The following is a 15,872-nucleotide window of genomic DNA, read 5'->3' on the forward strand; positions in this document are numbered from 1 at the left end:
AGCCCAGAAGAAACCACAGAACCTCTGCTTCCTCTAACTCCCTATCCTTCTTGTCATAGCTCAGTGGTTCCTAAAATGGGCCTCTCTCCTGCAGATGGATTCAAGTGGGGCAAGCAGGTAGGTTTGGAGGGGAGATGTCCAGGAATTAGCCTTTTAAATAAGCATCCCATTGATGTTTGAGGAGAGAGGTTGGCAGAACTTTGGAAACTTGTATTTTCCTATGGACACTTGAAACCCTAACTTGCCCATTTTGGATGTGTGGCCTAGGGCACCTGGGCTGGTTGCTTACACTCGTTGAGCCCTGTTTCTTAATCTGTCAGATGAAAATAACAAAATATCCTTCCAGGGATGATTGGACTAAATGAGATAAAACTGTAAAATGATTAACCCAGAGCTTGCCACCAAGTAAGCCAGTGTAAATGGTACCTGTAGCTGCTTCCTATTATTATTATTCAGTCTTGTGCTTTAAACACAGTAAGTATTTGTTGGCTCACAGAGGTCACCACACAGGGACAAACGCTGGTTTTTCATCCTCAATAAGGAACACTGAGAAGGAAACTGACTCAGGTCAGTACCAAGAGAAAAGGTGTCTCTTGACCAGCATTGGCAAACTGATGGACCAAATGAGGTACAGATGGGCTGTCCATTTTGCTTGGAACCCTAACCAGCAAAATATGCCAGGAGGCCACTGCCCGATTGCACTCGTCTTCTGGGGACTCTGTGCTGTGGTTCCTTGGTTGGTATCATTCTTCATCTCAGATACTGAGCTGCCAGCATTTATTTGCGGTCAAGGAGGTTGAACAGCAAATCTTGCTCACTCAGAATTGCTTTTACTCACTAATGTGTTTAGCTCTCACTGAGTTACAAATGTGAATTAATGACTTTTTCTTTGCTTTTAGTAAAATACATAAACAGGGGTAGGTATCGGTATCCCCTCTTTGCACTCTTAACACGTCTGATTCCTGCATGGATGAGCAGAGGGACTGCAGGAACCCCTGCATTTTCTGCAGTTTTTACTTGTGTTACCACTTGGAATCACGCAGGCTTGTGGATGAAGAAGGAAGCAGGTAGGTCCGGTGCTGGGCCGAGCTGGAGGGGGCTGAGCAGCATACATTTGATCCTGGTGGGGTTCTCGAGAGGCTAGGGCAGTACACATGAGCAGAGAAATGACCCCACCAATATATTTTCTGAATCAGCACCATCCCAGGCCTGAAGAGGGCAATCTTAGGCAATTACTGTTCTCACATATTCTTCCTTTACCCTGAAGTCTTGTACCTCCCTGAGAGCTACCCAAGTGTCTTAGTTATTTAGTGCTGCTATAACAGAAATGGATGGCTTTAACAAAGAGAAATTTATTCTCTCACACTCTAGGAGGCTAAAAGTCCAAATTCAGGGGGTCAGCTCCAGGGGAAGCCTTTCTTTCTCTTTTGGCTCTGGGGGGAAGGTCCCTGTCATCAACCAGCCTGACTGAGGAGCTTCTCAGTGTGGAGGGCCCAGGTCCAAAGGATGCACTATGCTCCTGGTGCTTCTTTCTTGGTGGTATGAGGTTCCCCCAACTCTCTGCTCGTTTCTCTTTTATGCCTCAAAAGAGATTGACTTAAGACACAACCTAATCTTGTACATTGAGTCTTGTCTCATTAACAGTGGTTAGGTCTTTACAGTGATAGGCATTACCTGTCACTATGTTCCATTCCCTCTAATCCTGCCTCGTGAACATTATAGAGGTAGGATTTACAACATATAGGAAAATCACATCAGGTGACAAAATGGTGAACAATCACATAATACTGGGAATCATAGCCTAGCCAAGCTGACATACATTTTGGGGGGACAGAATTCAATCCATAACAGCAAGGGTTGGGATGGTTTAAAAAGATATATATGAATTTTCCACCAGCTTGTAAGGGCAGAGGATCCCCTACCAAAATAGGACACACATTTTTGCATGAGTTTGAGGTCTTGGGAAAAAAGGACTTGGCTGCACAGCGGAGATCCAAATTTTCTAGCAACTTCAAAGAACATATGAGAGGGTCCAGAAGGTGGATGGTCCCCTATGGACAGGAGCTCAAGTGTGTTGGTGAATTCAGGCTTGAATGAGGCACAGAGGAGAGAGAGCCAGAAGAAATTGGTACTTAATTTAATAATCTACACCCCTTGTGGCTGATATGATTTCCATTTCCCTGGGATGGATTATATTGGGGAAATAGGAGAGTGAAGCCCCCATTTGTCCTTCTGTGCCCACATGGCCTCTTGTGGAATGGCTACCAGAAGGGATTCTAGTTCCAGCCCTGCTTTTCTTGCCTATGGCCCTTGATCAACACCCTGTTGCTTTTATGTCAATATTTAACTATTTACATTTCAATTCCTTACCACATGGCTAGACCTGGTTATAGAATTTATATATTTTAATATGAGAAAAATGAGTATTTTACAAGCAATGCCGAGAAGCCAATGTCAGAAAATAAAATTTGTGGGTAGCCTGAGGCAGGATGGGCTTCACACTGGGGTCTTGACTTCAAGCAGTTCACTTTCCTCACCGGCCTCTGTAGTCGTCTCTGTAGGCTCGCCCTTCTCTGTTGTGACTTCGGTGGCCTCCCTGGGATAAGAAGAACAAATCCAATGGCTCTTATTCTTGAAAGGAGCAATTAAACTTTTCATTATCTCCTGATTTTATTATTTAAAAAATTTTTTTTTATTTTGTTGTTGTTGAGAATATACACAGCAAAACATATACCAAATCAAAATTTCCTACCTGTACAATTGACATTGATTACCTTCTTTGAGTTATGCAACCATTCTTACCCTCCTTTCCTGAGTTGTCCATCCCCCTTTAATATAAACTCATTGCCCCCTAAGCCTTCGGGGGCTGCCGCTGTTGTTGTTGTCAGTTTGATCCCATATAGGTAGATCTTAAAAGAGCACAACGCTCAAGGCAGACATTCTTTACTTGTTAAGCTAAAGTACTGCTTGGTTTTAAGAAGGCTTTAGGTGATATATTTGGTTGAAGGTTTAAAGATTATCTCAGGGTAATAGTTCTGGGGTTCATCTAGGCTCCATGACTCCAGAAAGTATGGAGTTCATGAGAATTTGAAATTCTCTTCTGCATTTCTGCCCTTTTGATATCTCCTCAGTTTACATAAGAAGTTTAAATTGTCCCCAATCATTCACCTGGCATCTTTGTTGAAAATCTCATTCTCATCAGAAGAATCCTTGTCGTGTAGCTCCTGTGCCCTGTTTCTCTCCTGGGAGGCATTGAGAGGTCTATACATATCCCTGAGCCAAAATGGTTTCCTTCTCCAGAAAAAGCCGCCCTGGAAAAGAGAAAGGGAACTATTAACTCTGAATCTCTCCTGCTTTCTCCCACCACAGCACTGGTTCTTCCCCAAATATACCTGACTTTCACTTTCTGATGTGCATCTCCTGTGCAGCAGACTTCGGAAAAAGCCCCTTGAGGGGAAACACACACACGAGACAATTAGTGATCTATATCATTTTCCACGTCCCTCACAACACCTATCTCTTGTCTCCGCAGGACTCAAAGTTTACCTCCACCCATAAGCACAACTAGCAAAATCAGTACAGACTTGGGGTTTGAGAACAACTCCATGCATACTGGACTTCTAGGAGCTCTCAGTATCTGTCCACAGGGCCCCACAGTGTCTCTGGGGAGACCTCTGTACATGGCTTGGTATGGAGGCTATGCAGAATTTTCAGCCCCAGTTACCTCCTTGGCCAAGTACCTTTGCGCAGTGAACCAGCTGCACAACCATACTGAGCAGCCCTGTCCCGAAACATTTACATCAGTTCCCTTCAGATCTGGACTCGTGCTTCATTCTCTGGGGAGTGGGGGTAAGTGGAGGAGAAGGTGCTTCTATTTTTCTAGCTGCTTTACTCTATAAGTCAAATTGCACCAAATAAATGCCTGAGTCTAAGTAGCCAGGTTATCTAGCTCACTGATTTTCATACTGTAGGTGGCCACTGATTAGTGAGTCGTCACTGTAGGTGGTCACTGATTGTGAATTCAATTGAAAGGTCATGACTAGCAGTAAAACAAAAACCTGAACAGAACAGAAAATATCAGAGTGCATAGTGGGTAATAAGTTAAAAAACAAGAAGTTGCCATCAGGTCAACTCCCACTCGTGATGACCCCATATGTGTCAGAGTAAAACTGTGTTCCATAGGGTTTTCAATGGCTGCTTTTTTGGAATTAGATAGCCAGGCCTTTCTTCTGAGGCCTCCAGGTGGACTCAAACCTCCAACCTTTCAGGTAGGAACTGAGTGGGTTAACCCTATGCACCACCCAGGGACCCCAAGTATGCTTAGAAACTATGCCTGTAATAGCAGCCACGTCTATGAAGTCTGCATGGACTGAGTCATGACATAAGGTGTAGCTCACAGTCCAAGCACAATGTCATCAGTGGAGAAGTACCCACATGGGAAGGAGTCGTCCTCTTTCTGACACCCCCTAGTGGTGAGACCACGGAGCAAAATATTTTCCCTTTCTCTTTCTCTGTTTGAGACAAGCTACTGTCTAAAACTCCTCGTGGTTAAAATTCTATGAGGTTTGGATAAGGCGAATCCAGAGTGGGGGGCTTAACAACTGGCAGGATGAGAAGTGATGTTTCCCTGCCACTTTAGAGGAAAAACACATATATTCTACCTTCCATCAGTCTTCAATGAGACCAGCCCCCTTACCCAAGACCATGCGGCCTTCCCTACCCTTTCCCTAGAACCTCCAAGGAAGGCCCCTGGCCCAGCTTTATGCCCACCAACAGCAGGAAGAAACAAGTATAGCCTAGCTCTTCCCCTGAAAGGACTGGCAACAGCAGGTGCCTCTGTGCTAGTCCCATCAAGCTCAGCTTGGCCTGGGAGCTAATTTTGCTGGAGCCAAAGTGTTAAGGTGAGTATATTCTTCCTGCCTTTGGTAGTTTCCTTACTGAACACTGAGGGGATTGAAGTAGAGGCCCTCTACGTTCTCTTCTAGTTCTGAAATTGTATTTTGAAAATTGTCAGTCTATGAATGTTTTGTTATAGCTATTTGAACCACAATAAACACTGAAACAAAAATGCTAGACTGATATTTACCGTGAGGATCCTTCTTTGTCTTCCTCTGACGTTGCTCGATGAGCATAGATCTGTTTTGAAAGAAAGCATGATCGTGGGTATCCACCACAATGACCAGTATCTTCAAACCTTTATTCCTTCCTTTTATTTATTGGAAGCCTCATCTCCACTGCTAGATGATGGTCTTTTTGAGCACAAGGATTCTATCCTCATTTACCCCTCTTTACTCTTCCACAGTACCTAGTTTAGGATCTTGCATATATTTTAATGTATTTTATTGACGGTCTTAGGTAATATTCAATGTATAATTCCTAGTAAAAACATGTAAAAGTAGGAAAAGAAGGAAATATCTGTAACTTAGTAAAAGTATGCACCAGAAACTTAGACAACAGCACTGCTTTAAAGTTAGGAATAAGGATGACTGTTACCACTGCCACTATTCAACATTGCTTGAAGGTACTAATCAAGGCAATAAGAAAAATAAATGGGATGTAAGTATTGGAAAGATAAAGACAAAACTATCATTACTTGCAAGTGAAATAATGGTGTCTTAGTTATCTAGTGCCACTGTAACAGAAATACCACAAATGGAAGTTTTGAACAAAGAGAATTTTATTATCTCACAGTCTAGGAGGCTAGAAGTCCAAATTCAGGGTGCCAGCTCCAGGGTAAGGCTTTCTCTCTCTGTCAGCTCTGAGGGAAGGTCCTTGCCCTCAATCTTCCCTGGTCTAGGAGCTTCTCAGCGCAGGGACTCTGGGTCCAAAGGATGTTCTGTTCTCCTGGCTCTTGTTTCTTGGTGGTATGAGGTTCTCCTGTCTGTCTACTTGCTCACTCCTCTCTTTCATATCTCAAAAGTGATTGACTTAAAATACAATCTAGTCCTGTAGATTTGAGTCCTCCTTCATTAAAATAACTGCCTCTAATCCCACCTCATTAACATCATACAGGTAGCATTTACAACACATGGGAAAATCACATCAGATGACAAAACGGTGGGCAATCACACAGTACTGGGAATCGTGGCCTAGCCAAGCTGATACACTTTTTGGGGGGACACAATTCAATCCATAACAGATGGACAACCTAAAAAGCTCAAGAGATCAACTAAAATTTTTTGAAAGTAATATGACAATTCAGAAGGAGCCCTGATGGTACAGTGCTTAAGTACTCGGCTGCTAACTGAATGATTGGTGGTTCAAACCCACCAGCCACTCCGTGGGAGAAAGATGTGGCAGTCAACTTCCACAAAGATTCACAGCCTTCAAAACCCTATGGAGCAGTTCTCCTGTGTACTATAGGGTCACTATGAGTCAGAATCGACTCAATAGCAAAGGGTAGAGTTAATATTAGGATTTAGTGAGGTGGCTAGATACAAAATCACACAAACCTCCGTAGTTTTCCTATGTACCACCAATAACCAATTAGAAAATGTAATGGAAGAAGGATTTCATTCACAATAGCAGTAAAAAATGTACAAAGTACCTTTTCTTGTTTTTTTTTCTAGTGCCAAGCAATAAACAAAAGATGTGCAAGACCTCTGTGAAGAAAACACTGAAATTCTTCTCTAAGGAATTAAGAAGAACTGATTACGTGGAATGAGATACCATGTTCTTAGAAAGGAAGTCTCAGCATTGTAAAGATCCCAATTCTCCTCAAATTAATCTACAGATTCAATGCAATTCCATTCTAATGTCTACACAGTTTTTTTTTTTTTTTTTACAAAAACTGACCAGCTGACATTTGGTAGAAAAAATATGCAATAACAGCTTGAAAAGGATGAAAAAGAAGACCGAAGAGCAGGAGCTTGCCCTACCAAATATCAAATTATGTTGTAAAGCAGCTGGAACTAAGCAGGCGATACTGGTACAGGAAAAGACAAGTGGATCATTGGAACAGCATAGAGTCCCGACAAAGGCAGTATTTTAGATCAGTGTGGAAGGAAGAAACCATTCAGTAGGAGATTGTAAAACAACTGGATATTCACACAGGGAGAAAAAAGATTCTCAACCTCAGCCATACCAACACGAACCAAACAAAATAAATTCCACATGGACTTTATAACATATATCACAACGTTATATAAGTAGTAGAAGAAAATATAGGACACTCTCTTTATACCCTAAGGTGGCAATGGCCTCCCTAACAAGACCCACACCCCATACGCCACAAGAAGGGGTGACAGATGTGATTCCCAGAGTGCAAACCCCTCTTCCTCTTCGTAGCCCTTGCCCCCTTTTCCACTGGATCGTTTGTCTTTTTCTTGTTGATTTCTGAAAGCTCTTCTTATATTCAACATATCAATCCTTTCTACTCTTTCCATTCTATTTTGATGCTTCAAATACTTGGCACTTGTTTTTGTCTTTAAGGAGGTAAAACAGAACAGGCTTTGGTCAGGTGACTATCAGTTCTGCTTTTGGTTTTGCCCCTGGGGCCTTAATTTGATCTCCTTCATCTGTAAAAGAGGGATAATAATACCTTCCTCCAAGGGTTCTTTTGTCAGACAATATATGTAGTCCAATGCTTGGCATTTAAATAAATGCTAAATTTGCTGTTTTGTTGTTGTTAGATGCCTTCAAATTGATTCCCACTCATGACGACTCCATGTGTGCCGAACAGAACTGCTCCATGGGCTTTTCAAGGCTGTGATCTTTCAGAAGCAGACCACCAGGCCCTACTACCAAGGCACCCCTGGGTGGGTGTGACCTGCCAACCTTTCAGTTAATAGTCCAGTGCCACCCAGGGACTCCCTAAATTTGCTAAGAGTAGTCAAATCTATCAAAGTTTTCTGCCTGTGGTATCAGGCTTAGAAAGCTTTTTCTCGCCACAAGATAATAAAAAATATGGCTTCTATTTCCTTCTAATACGTTCACATTTACTTTTTTTTTTTTTTTTTACTGAAATATGTTTGTTTAAGGTGAGAAACGTGGATCTGCCGTTATCCCCCCTCCCACCAATAGTTAGGCCACTGTTCTACTACCATGTATCCACTTCTCCCCACTGGCTAGAACTTTAAAAGTTGACATTTCAAAAGTGTTAAGGATACATGGGTCTGTCTATTACTGGGCTCTGTCTGCTATTTCAAAATAAATATTAGGTTGTATTATTTCTCATTGTGGAGTTGCTATTACACTTTAGCTTTCTTCCCTGGAGCATCGTTGTTGTTGTTAGGTGCCGTCGTGCTGGTTCTGACTCATAGTGACCCTATACACATCAGAACTAAACACTGCCCGGTCCTGCGCCGTCCTTACAATCGTTGTTATGCTTCAGCTCATTGTTGCAGCCACTGTGTCAATCCACCTCGTTGAGGGTCTTCCTCTTTTCCGCTGACCCCGTACTCTGCCAAGCATGATGTCCTTCTTCAGGGACTGATCCCTCCTGACAACATGTCCAAAATATGTAAGATGCAGTCTCACCATCCTTGCTTCTAAGGAGCATTCTGGTTGTACTTCTTCCAAGAGAGATTTGTTCGTTCTTTTGGCAGTCCATGGTATATTCAATATTCTTCACCAACACCACAGTTCAAAGGCATCAATTCTTCTTTGGTCTTCCTTATTCATTGTCTAGCTTTCACATGCATAAGATGCGATTGAAAATATCATGGCTTGGGTCAGGCACACCTTAGTCTTCAAGGTAACATCTTTGCTCTTCAACACTTGAAAGAGGTCCTTTGCAGCAGATTTACCCAATGCAATGTGTCTTTTGATTTCTTGACTCCTGTTTCCATGCCTGTTAACTGCGCATCCAAGAAAAATGAAATCCTGGACAACTTCAATATTTTCTCTATTTATCATGATGTTGCTCATTGGTCCAGTTATGAGGATTTTTGTTTTCTTTATGTTGAGGTGCAATCCATACTGAAGGCTGTGGTCTTTGATCTTCATTAGTAAGTGCTTCAAGTCCTCTTCACTTTCAGCAAGCAAGGTTGTGTCATCTGCATAACACAGGTTGTTAATGAGTCTTCCTCCAATCCTGATGCCCCATTCTTCTTCATGTATTCCAGCTTCTGGGATTATTTGCTCAGCATACAGATTGAATATGTCTGGTGAAAGAATACAACCCTGACACACACCTTTCCTGACTTTAAACCAATCAGTATCCCCTTGTTCTGTCCAAACAACTGCCTCTTGATCTATGTAAAGGTTCCTCATGAGCACAATTAAGTGTTCTGGAATTCTCGTTCTTCGCAGTGTTATCCATAGTTTGTTATGATCCACACAGTCGAATGCCTTTGCACAGTCAACAAAACACAGGTATACATCCTTCTGGTATTCTCTGCTTTCAGCCAGGATCCATCCGACTTCAGGAATGGTATCCCTGGTTCCATGTCCTCTCCTGAAACCGGCCTGAATTTCTGGCAGTTCGCTGTCAATATACTGCTGCAGCCATTTTTAAATGATCTTCAGAAATATTTTGCTTGAGTGTGACATTAATGATATTGTTCTATAATTTCCACATTCGGTTGGATCACCTTTCTTGGGAGTAGGCATAAATATGGATCTCTTCCAGTCAGTTGGCCAGGAAGCTGTCTTCCATATTTCTTGGCATAGACAAGTGATCACGTCTAGTGCTGCATGTGTTTGTTGAAACATCTCAATTGATATTCCATTAATTCCTGGAGCCTTGTTTTTCACCAATGCCTTCAGAGCAGCTTGGACTTCTTCCTTCAGTACCATTGGTTCCTGATCATATGCCACCTCTTGAAATCCCTGAACATCTACTAATTCTTTTTGGTATAATGACTCTGTGTATTCCTTCCATCTTCTTTTGATGCTTCCTGCATCATTTAATATTTTCTCCATAGAACCCTTCACTATTGCAGCTCAAGGCTTGAATTTTTTCTTCAGTTCTTTCAGCCTGAGAAACGCTGAGCGTGTTCTTCCCTTTTGTTTTTCTATCTCCAGCTCTTTGCGCATGTCATAATGCTTTACTTTGCCTTCTCGAGAGGCCCTTTGAAATTTTCTGTTCAGTTCGTTTACTTCATCAATTCTTCCTTTTGCTTTAGCTGCTCGATGTTCGAGAGCAAGTTTCAGGGTCTCTTCTGACATCCATCTTGGTCGTTTCTTTCTTTCCTGTCTTTTCAATGACCTCTTGCTTTCTTCATGTATGATGTCCTTGATGTCATTCCACAACTCATCAGGTCTTCAGTTGCTAGTGTTCCATTCATCAAATTTATTCTTCAGATGATCTCTGGAAACATCAATTAATAATGGGAACCTGGAATGTACAAAGTATGAATCTAGGAAAATTGGAAATCATCAAAAATGAAATGGAACGCAGAAATATTGATATCCTAGGCATTAGTGAGCTGAAATGGACTGGCATTGGCCATTTTGAATCAGACAGTCATATAATTTACTATGCTGGAAATGAAACCTTGAAGAGAAATTGTGTTGCATTCATGGTCAAAAAGAATGTTTCAAGATCCATCCTGAAGTACAACACTATCAGTGATAGGATGATATCCATATGCCTACAAGGAAGACCAGTTAATACAACTATTATTCAAATTTACACACCAACCACTAGGGCCAAAGATGAAGAAATAGAAGATTTTTATCAGCTACTGCAGTCTGAAATTGATTAAATACTCAATCAAGATGCATTGGTAGTGAATGGGGATTGGAATAGGAAAGTTGGAAACAAAGAAGAAGGATCAGTAGTTGGAAAATATGACCTTGGCGATAGAAACAATGCTGGAGATCGAATGATAGAGTTTTGCAAGACCAACGACTTCTTCATTCCAAATACCTTCTTTCACCAACATAAATGGCGACTATACACGTGGACCTCACCAGATGGAACACACAGAAATCAAATTGACTACATCTGTGGAAAGAGACGATGGAAAAGCTCAATATCAGTCAGAACAAGGCCAGGGGCCAACTGTAGAACAGATCATTAATTGCTCATACGCAAGTTCAAGCTGAAACTGAAGAAAATCAGAGCAATTCCATGAGAGCCAAAGCATGGCCTATATATGGAGCACCATTATTGTCTACTATTTGTGAAACACTGCATAGTTTCAGTCCTCATAAATCTTATGATCTAAGTGGGGGAGAGGATATAAGGAAAACATAAAATGAATACAAATGTAAGGCTAAACTGAACATAGGAATTAAAAGCAGCACAGGATTTTACAGGAATGTCAAAAAAGGAAACAGTCACATGCTGCTTGCAAAGGCAGAGAAAACTGTCTGGGCAATGGCCAATGACTGTCTCCCCAGATGTCTTGGCAAAATGACCCCATGCTGGTCCCCAGCCTCCCAGGCTTAGAAATCAGACTCTGTCACCACCAAAAGAGAACCACCTCCTTCCTTTTGGGGGCAGTCTCACCTTATCAATATGCAGGACTGACCAAAAATCAGAATGCCGAATTACGACTTGACAGTGAGAAAGACATCTGTTCCACAGACAGAACTTCTGTGCCTACAGGACGAGGGAGCTGTGTCTCTGAGGAGACAGGCTTGTGTGCGCACTAAAGCACAATCAGAAGGCTACTTGGTGAGAACAGAATAGAACATAAGGAATCAGCTGAATCCAGGGTTTCGTGGAAAGATCTGAGGGAACCTCATCCATCCATCTCCCCCTCAGGCACAGCCCTGCTGGTGGCCCTGACACTTCACTTCTGCTGCCCTGGGCTCCATCCCTACTTTTGTGCAATGTTAGGACGGGTACTGCCCACCTTGACCTGTTCCTCGCCTTTTCTACAAGGAACTGACCAACCCTCCTGATGACAGACGTATTTTTCTTCAGATAGATCAGGAGGCCATCTGGTCTTTACAGATCTCTGCTCTGCTCCATTGTGCGTTGATCTTAAACCTTCCCTCTTGGGTGGCTATCTTTTAAAAATTGTTTACCACAGTTTTAAGTTCTCTGGAGAGGGCAATTGTCTCTCTTTGGCCCCCAAGGAATGGCAACACGTATCACAAATGAACCAGGGCCAGGAGGACTGAAGAGTTCAGGAAAGGCTTTGTGAAGAAAGACTTGGTTGGCTTTTGACAGATTCATAGGACTTCAACAGGCAGAGTGAATATTAAGGGAATTTTCAGGGGTAAAGGCACATACAAAAGTAGGAATGAGCACGGTGCGACTGGGGTAGAGTGAGGAGCTGGAACGTAAGGCTGCTCCAACAGTAGAAAAGGTGAATAGGGAAATTAGGGTGAATTGGCAGGGTATGGTTAAGTTGTCACCTTGTTAAATATGTTATCAGCTGTCTGTCAGGAAATTAATAAACCATTATATAATTGAACAAAGAGCAAGCAGAACCAAACTGCTTACTACAATATTTTAACTGAGCCGATTTAGACAATGCCTATACGGTCTCTATGATTCGGAATCTACTCAATGGCGAGGGTTTTTTTTTTTTTTTTTTTTTTTAGTATACACACTAGAGAAAAAAGATGCTGAGTAAATCTAAGGAATCTACAAGGTATCATTTTTATCTTTTCGTTGTGTCCTTTCTCCCCAGGTTGATTGACTACTCCCTAAGAGTGGACATTTTATCTTATCATTTCAACCAACAGGGAAAGAAAGCAGGGATACAATGAAAGTGACCGGTGTCTACATCAAATCACTGCCACAGTTTTGGGTTGAAGAAATTTTGCAATCATGTCAACCCTGGCCTTCTTAAATTTAACTTCTCAAAATAGTCTAACAGCTTGCAATCTTGCTTTCAACTCCACCAAGATCTCCTGGGAGTAGGGTTCCTTTCAAAATCCCTGGAATACACTTTGTAATAAAAGAACCAAGCATACTCCAGTCCTAGTGACTGAAGAGGAATATCAAGTAGTAGCAGGTGGGAAAGCGGCTTTAATTTTCAGTTTGTGTCTTTTGAATTGAGTATAAAAACAAAATATATTCTGAAAACTTGAATTAATTGTCCTTACCTCAATGAGGCAGAAAAGTATAATCAAAATCATCACTACCACAGTTAGGGATATTGCCAAGATGAGTTTGTGGTTATAGCCATATCCTGGAACTTCTTTTGTGAGCTAAAAAATAGGAAAAAAAAAAAAACTCTGTTTTTTTGTAGAGCAAAGTGATGAAAAGGATAAGAGCTAACTAATTAGTTTCAAAACCCAATTCTTCCAGGTGAATCTAGCTCATACGTTCATAAACTCAAACCAAAAACCAAACCCACTGCCGTCGAGTCGGTTCCGACTCATAGCGACCCTTCAGGACAGAGTAGAACTGCCCCATAGAGTTTCCAAGGAGTGCCTGGCGGATTCAAACTGCTGACCTCTTGGTTAGCAGCCTATATAGGTTCATAAAGAACATACCAAATCTAATAATCTTACTATTAGGCACTCTTCTTGTACAAATTGTGTGTTAAGTCTTCTCCTCTACGCTAGGAATAGTGGCAACATTCTCTAAATGAACAAAGTGGGAGATGATTTTCTTGGCCAAAGTTCCTTGGCCACAATGAGCTATGGAGTAGGAGCTTTGGCACTCTAAAGGCATGTCCTGAACTCTGATGGAAAAGCCTGAGCCTCATGTTTCTGCAGTTGTCCTCACCTCACTTGACTCTTGCTCTTTTTGCTCACTCTGGACTTCTGTGCTCTCGTTGATATAGTTGTCAGTTTTCCATTGGTCTGTATCCCAGTCAGCCTTGGACACCTTAAATTCTTGCTGCTCACTGAGAAGCTTCATTAGGAGGCCTGTTCTGGAGATGAGCTTGGCACAGGCCATTTGTACCTGGGGCTCTGAGCAGTCCAGTTTCAGTGTCCGCATAACATGAGCAATGAGCCTTCTCACATCATTGTTGGGGATGAGGGACCTTAGCTGCTGGTTTAGCTGAGTTTCAAATTGATCCCCCGGGGATGAGAGCAATGGGAGAGAGGAGCCATGGGGCTTGGAGGGTAAGTCAGGGCCCATGTTGTGGTATTCCCATTGTGTTTCAATTGTTTGTTTAACAGGTGCCATTACGTTGTCTGCAGTCACAGTGGAATCTGCAGTGGAAGGATCCTTATGGGCAATGATTTCAGGGGTAGTCTCATCTAGCATAGTAGCATTGTGTACAGTAGTGGTTTTTGCAGACAGCTCTGGAAAAAGAAACAATTCTTGAAAAGGGTTTTCTGGAGAACTCAGTTCTCCTGAAGATGAAAACGCTTCTCGTGGAGGGGAATTTATCAGGCTCCTCACTGCAGAGGAAGGAGGTCTATTTTTAAGCATCAGTCTATGGACCTTTCTGAACCTTCGACTCGTTTTGGCCTTTGGTCTTCTGTGAACCACACCAGAGCGAGATTTATGATAGATGTAATTTTTTCTGGAATGTGATACTGATTTAGGAGCCTCCATATTTTTGACTCTCGCACTTGCATCTTCTAAAACAAAAATGGTGTAGGACAAGTCTTTTGACAGAATTCTAGCCTCAGGTGGGGCTTTTGAAGGAGGAGAGGTAGAAGGCCTGCCCATGGAGTATTGTTTCAGGAAAGAAGAGACTGCTGCCTTATGTTCCTTGATGGATAATGGCTCTGTGTCCAAGGAGACTCCCCCTAACTTTCTTTCCCTCCGCACCTTGAGAAGTCGGTCCACCTTCTTTGAGAGAGGCCTCAGAGGCCCTCTTGCTTTGGGCATGTTCTCCATAAATGGTTTGGCTCCTTGTTTCCTCCTAATGCTCGGATCTTCCATTTCTTTGAAGTGCCTTTTCTTTATGCCCCTTGGCCTCTTGAGGACTCCGTTTGCCCTTTGCAGCCTTTCCCGACACCTGTTCTCTGGGTCTTTGCCAGGTGGTTTTCCTGGGGTTGAGCAGTTTCCAATTTCTTTTGAAAGGTTTGGCGTTTAAATTTGGCGTCTAAAAAGTTGGGATACATAAGCACAGCAGTTTTCTCTTTCTTTTTAACCACGTCAATTTTTTCTTGAATTTCTGAATCTAACAAATTCCCCAGAAAATAGAGTTTCCTCAATTTATTTCTGTAAGTTGCATTGTTGTTTCCAGGCTTAAGAGGGGGATTCCCTGTGTTGTTTTGCAAATAACTCAGGACCTTTTCTCTATCTTGTACATTGGAAAAAAGCAGTTTAATGAAGGGTAATAATGTCAATTCTATGTCTTCTAGATTTCCCTCTGAGAAATAATGCAATACGTAATTTAGGGCACTAATAACATCACTTTCATCATGAAAGTCCAGAGGCTCATTCAGGACAGTTGACAAATTGACGTTTTTGTCTGAGGATGCTTCTTCTGGCTCAATAGTGAGCTCAGTGCTGGTGTTCTTCTTCCGGGCTTGTAATGCCTTCATGAACGTTCCTTCTGCAGCCCCCAGAGATGCTTCTTCACCTGCCAAAACAGAAAGACTATGTTTGATAATGAAAGACGGATGGGACAGCTTTTTGTCAATTCATAGCCATATATCCCAGTCAAATAAATTAGAATTCAATAAAGATTTGAGTGCCATTTAGAGAGGAGAAAAATAAACCCAGACTGAAGTTTATGCCTAGTAACAACAATGTTCCGCTATGAATTTGTCCACTATATCCACCCTGGTTCTCTTGAAAAAGTGGCTACCTACTGAGAACATTCCATAGTGTGAAACACAGTAACTACATTTACATTATGGAGCTCTGGTGACACAGTGGTGAAGCGCTCAGCTGCTAACCAAAAGGTTGGCAGTTCAAACCTACCAGCCCGTCCACGGCAGAAAGATGTGGCAGTCTGCTCCTGTAAAGGTTTACAGCCTTGGACACCCGGTGGGACAGCTCCACCCTGCCCTATAGAGTCACTACAAGTTGGAGCTGACTCTACAGCAACAGGTTATGAGACAGGGAAGAGACTGGGCGGCTGAACTAAATGAGGGCTGCATTTCAAGGC

The 15,872-nt window shown here is 42.2% G+C and overlaps 1 protein-coding gene across 1 annotated transcript in view; it reads right to left on the minus strand.

Annotated features, from left to right (window-relative positions):
- Positions 1-2,834: 2,834 nt before the first annotated feature.
- The window catches only part of LOC100670567 (leucine-rich repeat-containing protein 37A-like), a 76,299-nt gene continuing 63,261 nt past the window's right edge, over positions 2,835-15,872 (minus strand). The window contains exons 8-13 of the mRNA XM_064270366.1: positions 15,042-15,341; positions 13,580-14,826; positions 12,952-13,056; positions 5,087-5,136; positions 3,393-3,447; positions 2,835-3,311 (exon numbers count right to left, since the gene is read on the minus strand). Coding sequence (XP_064126436.1) covers positions 3,165-3,311; positions 3,393-3,447; positions 5,087-5,136; positions 12,952-13,056; positions 13,580-14,826; positions 15,042-15,341 — 1,904 coding nt within the window. The 3' untranslated portion in view covers positions 2,835-3,164. The remainder of the gene's footprint in view (positions 3,312-3,392; positions 3,448-5,086; positions 5,137-12,951; positions 13,057-13,579; positions 14,827-15,041; positions 15,342-15,872) is intronic.

The sequence above is a fragment of the Loxodonta africana genome, chromosome 18 (genome assembly GCF_030014295.1).
Source record: "Loxodonta africana isolate mLoxAfr1 chromosome 18, mLoxAfr1.hap2, whole genome shotgun sequence".
NCBI classification, from domain to species: Eukaryota; Metazoa; Chordata; class Mammalia; order Proboscidea; family Elephantidae; genus Loxodonta; species Loxodonta africana.